The 11,501-nt window shown below is 66.8% G+C and overlaps 1 protein-coding gene across 1 annotated transcript in view; it reads left to right on the forward strand.

Annotated features, from left to right (window-relative positions):
* TMEM266 (transmembrane protein 266) overlaps positions 1 to 8,922 on the forward strand; it is a 109,741-nt gene extending 100,819 nt beyond the window's left edge. Inside the window, 2 exon segments of the mRNA XM_041742621.1 lie at positions 6,610 to 6,672; positions 7,695 to 8,922. Coding sequence (XP_041598555.1) covers positions 6,610 to 6,672; positions 7,695 to 8,317 — 686 coding nt within the window. The 3' untranslated portion in view covers positions 8,318 to 8,922.
* Positions 8,923 to 11,501: the final 2,579 nt, after the last annotated feature.

An 11,501-nucleotide genomic window follows, 5' to 3' on the forward strand; every position in this document is an offset into this window, starting at 1 on the left:
GGACCTTCACAGGGTCACACAGGGTCACACGCTGAGGCCTGCGGCGCGGGGCCTGGAGCCGGGCCTAGAGCCAGCGCGGTGGGACCCAGGGCCCCCTTCACCCGCGGAGCCAGGTGCCCTGCAGGTGCCTGGCAGGAGGCAGGAGGCGGGAGGAGCCCATGGGTGTGCGAGAGCCCCGGAGGGTGTCATGGAGCAGGGCCACCACTGTCCTGTTTTGAGAGACCCTCAGATCCCAGACGATAGTTTGGGGCTGGGAGGGGCAACCGTGACTGTGCTGGCCCCACGCGGCCTGGATGGAGAGCTACCCAGCCCTGCCACCTGTATTGGGGGAGCCCTGGGATGGAGGACCCCCCAGGGGCCCCTGTCCCCTCCCCCCACACCCATGCACCCACCCACTCACACTCTCTGTCCCTCAAATAAGTGAAATCTCTTGAAAAGGAAATTCTCCGGCCCCCTCCCTCCGCCTTGGCTGCAGTGTCACCTTAGGGCCGGGGCCTCAGGGGCGGCCTCGAGGGGTTCCCTCCTCCCGGGAATGTCCCTGCGTTCCTGCCCGTCCCCAACCTGCGGCGCCCAGGCTCCTGCTACATTGTTCCTCCCTGAATTCCAGCGTTGGGTTCCTCTTGCAGCGGCATCCGGGACAAAACGCAGTTTGGGGGCAGCCGCAGGGCCGTCGCGGGCGCCAGAGGCCACCCCTGCCTTGCTGTCCTTGCTGTTCCAAGCCCTTAGGTGCGTCCGGCCAGCCCGAGCCCACGGCCGGCCCAGCCCCACATGTCCCCAGGGCCGCACCATCCACCCCTCGGCAGCAGCTGCACCTCCACGTGCCTGGCCTCGCACCTGGGCTGGAGGCTGCCCCGACCTGGGGCGGGGGGGCTTCTTAAGTTGACCTTCCAGCTCCAGGCTCCGGAGGCTGGAGGTCCAGGTCCCGCCAGGGTCGGCCTCCCCAGGGCCGGGGCCTCTGTACTCACTGTGGAGGTGGCCGGTGACGTTGGCCTGGCTTCCCCTTCGCGGGCATTCTCCATGCGTGTCCGTGTTCCCGTTTCCTTTGGTTTCCACGAAGACCCCTCTCACGCTGAGCCCGCGGCCGCCCTGCTCCACCGGGACCTCCGCCTACCCCGCGACTTCGGCTACAGCCTCTTTCCCAGCGGGACTCCGTCCTGAGGGCCTGGGGTCAGGGCGACGGATCCATTTGAGGGATGAGCCCCGTGCAGGTGCCGCATGGGCCCGTGACCTCGCTGCCCCGGCCCCCAAGCCCTGCGCCCTCGCTGAGGCCAGTGAAACTTCCAGCTGTGGGCTGTGCGGCGGTGACGTCCTGGAGCTTCTCCACTCGCTGCCCACAGGCGGCCCGACGCCCTCCGCCTAGGACCCGCGCCCTCGCCCCTCGAGACCCTCCGGGGACTCCCGGGGGACGGGGCCCATCCTGGCTGTGTCCCCGCTGACCCGCCGAGACCCTCCAGTCTGCAGGTCCCGCACCTGGCGCTCGGCAGGCTCCCCGCGGGCCCATAGCTGCTCACGAGCAAAGTGAGGCTCGAAGGCTCAGCATGCTGGGGGGTCCTGCGCCCCTCGGAAGCGTCCTGACCTCCAGCCCCGTGGGCCGTGATGCAGCGCCTTCCTTCCCTGGCGCCACGGCTGAGCTCACAGGGAGTCGAGATATGGGACTGGAGAGTCTGCAGACACAGCTCGTGAGACAGCCCCGCACGTTCTCCGAGTCCCTGCCTCCCTGGCTCCCTCCGCCCGCTGCCCCCGCAGGAGGAACCCCGAGGGCAAGGAGGGCCACGCAGGGTGGATGTGACCAGCTGCCCGGCTGCCGTGCGGGGCGGGGGGGTGCTGGCCCTCCTGCGGCGACGGGTGTCTGCCCGAGGTGCTCGGGCCTCCCGGGCCGTCCAGTCCTGTCCCCCATACCCCCAGTGACATCCTCTGCCTCCTGCCTCTCTGGACGCCACGCCAGCCTCTGGAGCAGGGACAGCGGAGCCAGTGCCCGGGCAGAGGGCGGGAGCTGGGGGGCAACTGCGTGGTGCCCATCCTGCCCTTAGACACCAGGTGTGGCCAAGCCAGTGTCCTGGGCCAGCACGGGGGGCAGGGGTGTCGGCTGCTGACCCAGCGCCCAGGCGGGGAGGACAGGGCTGGGGGGGACAAGCTGCCCAGGGGTCGCTGCGGCTCCACGGCTGCCCGCAGGCCGGCTTCTGGGTACCCAGCCGGGCCGCCATCACCCCTAAAGTCTGGGCGGCCAGTTCCCGGTGCCCCGTGTCGCCCTGAACACCCCCCAAATGTGTTGCCTGTGCGGCTTGGCTGCAGCGCGGCCACCGGGCACCGGGCACCCCGCTCGGCCTGCAGCTCCCGGGAGGCGGCGTCCAGGCCACGGGCCCTGCTCCCGACGCACAGTCTCGGGCCCCGGAGAGCGTCCCATGAAACGGCCCCACCACGGCCTGCAGGGGCCAGGACGGTGGCGGGCGGGGTCGGGCCTCGGGGCGGCGCTGCTGGGGGCGCTCGGAGGGGCCAGGGTGGCTGCCGGCTGAACTGCCAGGCCTGGACATCCTCCCCGAAGCCTGTGGCAGTCGGGGCACAGGGCCCGGGCAATCCTGACGGGCTGGCCTTACCCCGCCGAGCAGGACCGCCTCCGTGGCTGGGTGACCCTGTGGTCACACGGCTCTCGGCCCCACTGTCGCCCTCTTGGAATTCTTTTTTTAAGATTGTATTTATCCATGAGAGACACAGAGAGAGGCAGACACACAGGCGGAGGGAGAAGCAGGCTCCACACACAGGAAGCCCGATGCGGGACTCGATCCCAGGACCCCGGGGTCATGCCCTGAGCCCAAGGCAGATGCTCCACTGCTGAGCCCCCCGGGCGGCCCTGTCCCCAAATTCCTAAGTGATGTGTGATGGACATGCCGCCTGTCCCCCTCGGGTGCACGATACAATAACTGCACGTCCCGCAGGGCGATCACCCAGTTACCATCGGTCGCCGGACATACTCCCTAAGGGTTTTTCTGGTGAGGAGAACCCTTCAGATTTACCCAGGTGGCGACTGTTGAAATGCGCTGTACGTCACTGCTAAGGGCGGTCGCCTGGCGCCCCGTTGCATCCCCATAGCCTGTTTATTCTACGACACCCCCCCACCTAGCTGCTACTGGGGTGCTCCTGCGCCTGTGGGCGCCCAGGTCTTAGCGTGATGCCCCCACCCCCAGGCTGCCAGTGCGAGGTGCATGTGGGGCGGACATTCGGCCCCTCTCGGGCCGTCACTGTGGGACACACCGCGGGACACCCCATGGGACACCCCGCGGGACGCCTCGTGGGACGCCGGGCAGTGCTGGGAGGAACGCGGGGGGCACCTTCCAAGTTAGTGTTTTCATTTACTTGGGATAAATGCCCCAAAGTGGAATTGGGTGGAAATTCTATCCTTAACCGTCTGAGGACGCTCGCCTCCGTTTTCTGTGGCGGCTGCGGCAGCCGAGTGACCGTTTCCTCCACGTCGTCACCGGCGCTTGTGGCTTCTTGTGTTTTCACTTCATCCTTCTGACCACGGGAGGTGACTTTGGTCAGTTTCCCCGACGGGGGTGGGGTGGGTGGGGGTGACGTGCAGCGTCTCCTCGGTGTCCCTTGGCCGCGTGGATGTCGCCCTCGGAACAGTCTATTCAGATCCTCGGCCCATTTTTTAATCGGTTCGGTTTTTTGTGCTGTTGAGCGGTTCGCGTCCTTGATGCATGTGCGCGGTGGCCCTTCCCCTGGGAGGAGCCGCACCTGCCCTCCCATCCGCTGCCTTGCCTTTGGGTTTCCGGGACGGTCTCCTTTGCTCTGCAGAAGTTTGTGAGTTTGACACAATCTCGATGGTTTATGTTGACTTTTATTCCCTTTGCGTTTGGTGTCAAATCCAGCAAGTCCCTGCCAGGACTGATGTCACGGGGCTGACCACCTGGGTTTCCTTCTAGGAGTTTCACAGTTTCGGGTCTCACGTTATTGAGTCTCACCACTATCGAAGGGACTGTCCTTATCCAGTTCTGTGTTCTTGGCTCCTTTGTCATTCGTTGGCCATATGTGTGGCTTTATTTCTGGACCCTCATACTTTTTGGACAAGGGGCCCCACAGTTATGCTGCTGGTCCTGTCTCCGGGCCCCAGTTTTTCCAAAATAAGACTAATAGCCGAAACACGTCTTCTCTGAGAAAAATGGGATTTCAGTGTCGGGTGCAGCTCTCACGCAGGGCACCCAGCAGCACCCCATTCTGCGAGCGCCCCCAGGTCGCGCAGCAGCAAATTGGAACAGGTTGGGGAACCGGAGCCCTGAGCCAAGCATTAGGGCTTCCCTCTGGGCTTTGAGGCCTGAGTGCGCGCGGGGGCGGGGTCCTCCGTGGAGGCGGGGAGTCCTGGCCTCCGCCCCCGCACGGGCTCGGGCACACTGCCTCCACAGGGCGCAGCAGCCGATACAGGGCGCAACTGGGGCCTGCACTTTTTTGTTTTTGCTTCTTAAATGTGTGCGTGTGGGCGCGCACATCTTTACCCGCTCCCGTCCGTGGCCCTCACGCTGCTTCTACCTTGTGCCTGTTGTAAATAGTGCGGCAGCCGACACAGGGGTGCATCTATCTTCAAATTCGTGTTCTCATTTTTTTCTGGGTAAATACCCAGTGATGGAATTGTGGGTGGCTCTTTTTTTTTTTCCATTTTTTTTAAAGATTTATTTATTTATTTATTTATTTATTTATTTATTTATTTATTTATGATAGACACAGAGAGGGAGGCAGAGACATAGGCAGAGTGAGAAGCAGGCTCCATGCAGGGAGCCCGATGAGGGACTCAACCCGGGACCCTAGGATCACGCCCTGGGCCAAAGGCAGGCGCTAAACCGTTGAGCCACCCGGGGATCCCCGTTTTATTTTATTTTATTTTTTCGTTTTTTTTTTTTAATTTTTTGAGCCTGGTTTCTAGTGGCCATGGCAGTTGGTGTTCCCACCAGCAGCTCGTGGGGGCTCCCTCACTCCCCGTCCTCGCCAGCACCTGCTGCTTCCCGTGCTGTTGGTTTTAGCCATTCTGCCGGCTGTGAGCTGACGTCTCCTTGTGGTTTCCGTCTGTTCCCCTGATGCTGAGGGATGTTGAGCATCTTCTCGCGGGTCTTGGCCATCTGGGTGTCCTCTTTGGAGAGATGCCTTTGCTGGTCCACTGCTCACGTTTTAATCAGTTTGAGGTTTTTTTTGCTGTTGAGTCGTATGAGTTTTTAAAAGCATTTTGGATATTGGCCCCTTCTCAAATATGATTTGCCAGTATCTCCCCCCATTCGGTAGGTGGCCTTGTCACCTTGTGGATGCTCTCCTCTGCTGCGCAGATGCGTTTTAGTTTGGTCTAGTCCCAGTAGTTTATGCCTTTGTCTGTTTCCCTTGCCTTAGGAGACATTTCTAGAAAAACGTTACCACCGCCAAGCCCGGGGATTGCAGCCCATGCGCCCTCCTAGGCGTTTCTGGTCTCAGGTCTTTCATGCAGTTTTCTAGGGCCTGGGTTTTTCTTATTCACCCCAGGCCACCTTCTGTGAGCAGCTCCCTTAGGATGAATTGTCACAAGTCTGTGGACACATCAGCTGGGCCCATAGCTCTGCCTGCGCCGTGAGGCCCCTGCAGCCAAGGCCCAAGGATCACACGAGGGAAGTGACCAGAACCTCCTGGCTGGGCCAGGCCGCAGGGGGCACTCACCCTGCTTGCCGGGGCAGCCACTGCAGCCTCCACCTGCCTCCCAGGGCCGGGCCGCAGGGCAGGACAGCAGCCACAGTGTATGACGAGGCGCGCACAGCGTCCTGGACCAGGCCCCGAGCAGGCCTGAGGCCCCTGCCCGACCCGGCAGGAATGCAAACACACCTGGCGCTGCAGGCACGGACAGATCTGAGGCGGCCAAGACAGCTCGTACAGCTGGGCGTGCGTGCGCCCAGCCCCGGGCTGCTGCGGATGTCGGGGCGCCGGGAAGCACAGGCCGCGCCGGGCCACATGCTGCCCCCAGGAGCCCACGGGAGACGCGGGACCAGGCCTGCGTGTGCGGAGGACCCTGGAGACCTCCTGACCTCCGCTAGCTCGCTGGCCCCCCTTAATGAGGAAGGGGACAGACGTCGGATGGCCGCCTCGCTCTAATGCAGTGGCGCTGGCGTCCAAAGGCGGATCTGAGGCTGGGGCCCTTTTGGAACCCAAGGGCCGGGCAGCAACCCCAAACGGAGGCAAGGGTCCTCACCATCGCATGCTCTGGAGCCTGCCAGGGTCCCCCACACCACCCGTTGGCCCTGATGCCTCCCTCTGTGCGTCGGGGTTGCCCCCACCCCCTCGGGATGCATCAGCCTCACCCGGACATTCCTGCTGGAAGCTGGCCCGTTGGGAGTGCCTCTCCCCACAGCCTTGGGGGTGAGCCACTCCCATAGGCCTCCTCTCAGAGATGGGGAAACTGAGGACAGAGAGGGCAAGGCTCCTGCCCACGTCCCACGTCCAGCCAGATGCTCCATGGGGACCGTGGTGTGGCCCAGCCCCAGGGCAGATCCCACTTAGGACTGGGAAGCCGCAAAGGCCTCCTCCGCAGTGACAGGAGGGGGTACCGAAGGGGGGTCACGACCTGGCCGTGGCCCACACCCCCTTCTCCGTCCCGCTGTGCAGGTGCCGCGCCTGGGGACAGCGTGAACAGCTACGGGAACCAGTACTACAACGGGCCCAGCAGTGGTGAGTCCGGGGTCGGCCCACGCATCCCTATGGGGTGAAAGGGGCAGCTGGGCCTGGCGTCCCCCCTCCTCCAGGGCCTGGGCGGCATGACCGCAGCCTCCCCGCCGGCACCGTCCTGCGCTGTAGTGTCCGTGGGCAGCAGCCAGGGCCGCGTAGGGAAGGGGCTGCGCTCTACGCCCCTGCGTGGCCGGGCCCCGCACCCCGAGCGCCTCTCGGCAAGACCACGCGGGGGGCGAGGCAGCAGCTGGGGCTCGAGAACACCAGGCGTGGGCTGTGCCCTTGCTCCACTTGCTGCATTCTTGCTCTCGGAAGGAGCCTCGGGGAACCCGGTGCTTTTCATTTATGGGAAATAGTAGATTTTAACAGAATCCCCAGGTCTCGGCCAGTGTGTGGAGGCTCGCGGTCTGCAGCCGGCTCTCCCGAGTCCTTGCATTCAGGACGTGCCACGCCGTGAGGCCGGAGTCACCCAGGGGACGTGCCACGTGGTGGGCGGCGGGCTCCTCTCCGGCTTTGCCCCTGAGCGGTCGTCTGTGTTCCTCTCTCAAAGCTTCATGTGATGTGCGGACTTCCGAGAGCAGCTCCCCCTGCGCTCTCCTCGGGCTCTCGGGGAGCCCCTGCCCCCTCTGCACCCCCTGTAACAGCCCTTGGACCTCCTCAGCAGTCCTGGGCCTCGCCCTGCATGCCCCCTACAGGGACCATCTTCTGGGGGGCACAGCGCTGATCGTGTCACCCCCTGTTGGCCCCAGTCAAGGCCTTGAATGACTGCTGGGCCCTCAGGCTCGGAGCCCCTGTCCTGGCACCTCATGCTTCCTGGGCCAGGGTGAGCTACGCTATGCTCCGTGGCAAGTCACCCCACGTGCCCGCCGAGGCCCACAGCCGGCCCGCCCGGGATGCAGCCCTCGGGGAGCCCCCTGTCCTGCAGTGCCGAGCGGGCGGAGCAGCCGGCCACGGCCGCCCTAGTCAGGGTCCCCAGAGGAGTAGCAGAGGATGGGGAGTGACCGGCGTCCTGTCCTTTCTTGCAGACAGCGGTGTCCCAGAGCCCGCCGCGTGCGTAGTCACCACCGCTGCCATCGACGTCCACCAGCCCAACATCTCCTCCGACCTCTTCTCAGGCGACGCGCCCCTGCAGCTCAGCAGCAATGGCACCTGTGCCAGCGCCACCTCCGACGGTGCCTCCCGCTCCACGCACAGCTCCATCCCCCAGGCCCAGAGCCACAGCAGCCGGATGCTGGGCTCGTGCACAGACTGCAGCACCGCCCGGGGGGAGGAGGAGGAGGAGGAGGAGGAGGAGGAGGAGGAGGAGGAGCCGGCCTCAGAGCCCGGCCCCAGGCCCCGGCCGCCCCTGCAGCGGAGGGCAGAGGCCACGGCGCAGGACCTGCTGTCCTCCCCGTCGGAGGGCCCCTGTCCGCCCCAGAGGGCCTTGGACCTAGCCCCCGTGTCCCGGCCCGGCCCAGCAGGCTCAGCCCCGAGCAGCCCCGAGCTGGAGCGCAGGCTAAGTCTCTTCAACCAGAAGAACCAGGAGGGCTTTGCCGTCTTTCAGATCAAGCCCATCGTCCACTTCCAGCCCGCTGCCCCCGCGCTGGAGGACAAGTTCAGGTCTTTGGAATCCAAAGAGCAGAAGTTGCACAGGGTCCCCGAAGCCTAGAGCTCCAGGTGGGCTGGGTGGGAGGAGGGCGCAGCCGCGTGGGTGCTCTCCTGGGTCCCAGATGGCGCGGGGCCCCCACGCAGGGCCCCGGAGCCCGCCCAGCCCCCCTCGGGGTGCTGCTGCCCCCAGGGCGGTGTCACCGGGGGAGGCCACATGCCTCAGACCTCAAGGCCCAGAGCAGGCGTCTCCCCTGGCCCTGCTCAGGGGGTGGTGCTCGCGGCTGGGGTCTTTTTAAACCATTTTTACAAAAACCAGCCTGTGGCCCAGCCTCAGCAGGGTGGAGCGGGGGCCAGCGCAGCCTCTTCCGTTGCCTTTGTTCCCGGCCCCCGGCCCCTGGGAACAGCACTGTGAGCGGGGTGGGCCAGCCCCACCCCCAGGTCGGCCTCCCGGACCCCGGACCCCGGGTGGAGCCACGCGGAGCACAGACACCACCGAGCCTCTTCCCCCTGCCCTCATTCTCTCCTTTGGCATGAGCACTTCTGGGGCTTTCCCAGACAAATGGGGTTTTCACGTTCACAGGACACAGGGGATGACTCTGGGGTGGGCGGCTCATGGGGGGAGACAGCCATTTTGCAATCTTGGCTTTAATAATAAAACCGACTGCACTGAAACTTCTGGGTGGCGGAGGTTTTCCTTTGTGATCGGGGGCCCGGGTGAGGAGGCCACAGTCACTCTTCTGCATGGGGGGCGGCCCGGCCCGGTGAGAGGCCACCAGGTAGGCCCGGTCCCCGGCTGCAGCGGCTCCGAGGCTCCCAAGGGGGAGGCCCCCACAGCGCCGGCTCTTCCCACTGAGCGGGCTCGGAAGGCGCCTTCCTTGCCCACGGCTGCACCTCGGCGGCGAGCCAGGGCCCGCCCGTGGGACTTGGGGCTGCGTGGGCGTGGGGTGCAGGCCCTTCTTTCCGGCCGGCGTCAGCGGCCGGGAGCAGGGGGGCATCCTGGCCGTCCTCTCTCCGTCCGCCTCGACCTTGCGGGGGCCCGGGGCAGCCGCTGCCCCCCGGCCCGTCCTCGCCGGCTGATGAGCCGGAGCCCCATGTCCCGTGCATGACCCCATGTCCAGTTTCCACCTCGGTGGCTCCCGTCGCCGCAGCTGGAGCCGTCAGTGCCCGGCCTCTCCCAGTGTGGTCACAATGGGGCAGGATGTCCCGGGCTCAGGGTGACAGCGCTGAGCGTGCAGCCGGGGGCAGAGGGCCCGACCCCCAGGAGGCCAGCCGCTCTGGGCCACAGCCATCCCGGGGGCGGGGGTTCCAGCCCCTCCCCGCAGATGGAAGGTCAGGGGCTACGTGGGGTTCGGGGGACTTGCCGGGGGTCAGATGCAGCAGGGGGGCGCCAGGGCTGGGGCCAGCAGGCGTGTAGGGCACACGGGACACGGCTGGGTGGGTGGGTGGAGGCCCGGCGGCCTGATGACCCAGCGGTGCCCCCTTGCTGAGCCCCGCACCCCGGCTCCCCACAGGTCGTGGAGACCCAGCCGCAGATGCTCAGCACCACCCTGGACTCCCCCGGGGGAGACCCGGGTTGGGGAGGAGAGCCCTGGGGGAAGATGCCGCGTGGCTGCACCTGCTCTCTGCCTCAGTTTCCCAGCTGGAGATGCTGCCCCCAGCAGAGCTCCGCTTCTGAAGGCTGGTTTCTTAGGGACTGTCGTCCCCGCTGTGGAGGGAATGGCCGAGCACCCAGTGCCGTGGGCCACTCACGCCGGGGACAACCGTGCGGGGAGGTCGCCAGCCCTCAGGGGCAGAGCCACAGTCAGGGTCAGGAGCTGCCCAGATGGGGGCCGCCTGGCCACCTGGGGCCGGGCGTGGCCGGAGCCTCAGGGCCTGAAGTGCAGGAGGCAGAGAGTGACAGTTTGGGCCGTCACTGCCCCCAGGGTCCTGGCTGGCGGCCTCTGGGCGCTGGAGGAGTCTGCAGCTCTGGGAACTGGCTCTCCCTGGCTCGTGCCCGCAGGGGAGGAGGGCTCGGGACCAGCCACTTCCCCGCGGGCCACCAGGGGTCATAACGCTGACCCTCATTTACCCGCTTCCTGTTGTGTGGCCGCGGGGCACCGCCGCGTGGGGAGGGCGGTGGGGGTGCCGAGGGCAGGGCGGGGCCGCGACAGGGAAGGCCCCGAGCCCCTGCCACTAACTCGGGCGCGGGGCGGCGCGGTGCGAGGGGGCACGTTCAGTCATCCACACGGGGCCCTTGCCCTGGTCACTGCACCGCCAAGGGCCCGTGGCGCGACCTGACGCAGAGCCCGGGCTGCTGCGGGCGGAGCAGCCTCAGGATTCATCAGGCCCAAGCCTGAGGCCCCCCAGGCCCCCAGACGCTGCGAGGGGTGCGGGGACTCTCCAGGACCTGGCACCTGCCCGCACCTCCGCCAAGGCCCAGGGGCGCCCTCAGCCTCCCGAGGCGTCGCAGCTCGCAGGCCCGCGGCGTGGGGAGGCCGTGGGGAGGCCGTGCGGAGGCCGTGGGCTCCTGGGACCGGCTTTGCGAAGGCCGCAGGAGGCAGCCAGGTGCAGACCAGATCCCGACTCCGGCCGGAGGGTGCTGCTCCCTGGAACAAAAAGGGGCGCAGAGCGGGGACGTCGGCTCCGTGGGCTCCAGGGCCTGCCGCTCTCGGGTCTCTGGACTCGGTCGTCCGGGCTGCGGCCGGGCCGCACGTCTTCCCCGGGCGTCTTGGCGGCTCCTTCGGAACCGGGCCCCCCGCCTCAGCGCCCCGCACCGCCCACCCACCAGGGCCCCCGGGAGGAGGCGGCCGAGGTCAGCGTCCCCAGCTGGGAGTCGGGGGCAGGTGTCGCAAGGCCTGCGGGGGCCATGGCTGCACCTCGGGCCGGGAGGCTCGCGGGAGGCTCAGCCGCGGCGGGGCACAAGGCGCTGCGAGAAGAAGGTCTGCGCCCACGTCAGCTGCGGGGCATCCGGGACGCGCGCCTGACTGTGAAGGCCTGAGGGGTCGCCGCGCAGCGGCCTGCAGACGGGACAGCGGAGCCGGGAGGGAGGGGCTCGGGGCCCTGTGACCCCCACGCGGCCCCACGCGGGGCAGGAAACGGCGCTCAGGCCGAGTCAGGCGCCGGCGGCAGGGGAAGCCCAAGGGCCTGGCCGGTGGGCGGCGTCGAGGCTGCGGCATCGCCTCCGTCCTCGCGGGTTCTCGCGGGTCCGGGCGGCGTCGGGCCAGGTCACGACCCCGGAGAAGCCCGAGCCGCAGGGCGGCGGCCGG

This window comes from Vulpes lagopus, chromosome 2 (genome assembly GCF_018345385.1).
Source record: "Vulpes lagopus strain Blue_001 chromosome 2, ASM1834538v1, whole genome shotgun sequence".
Lineage (NCBI taxonomy): Eukaryota > Metazoa > Chordata > Mammalia > Carnivora > Canidae > Vulpes > Vulpes lagopus.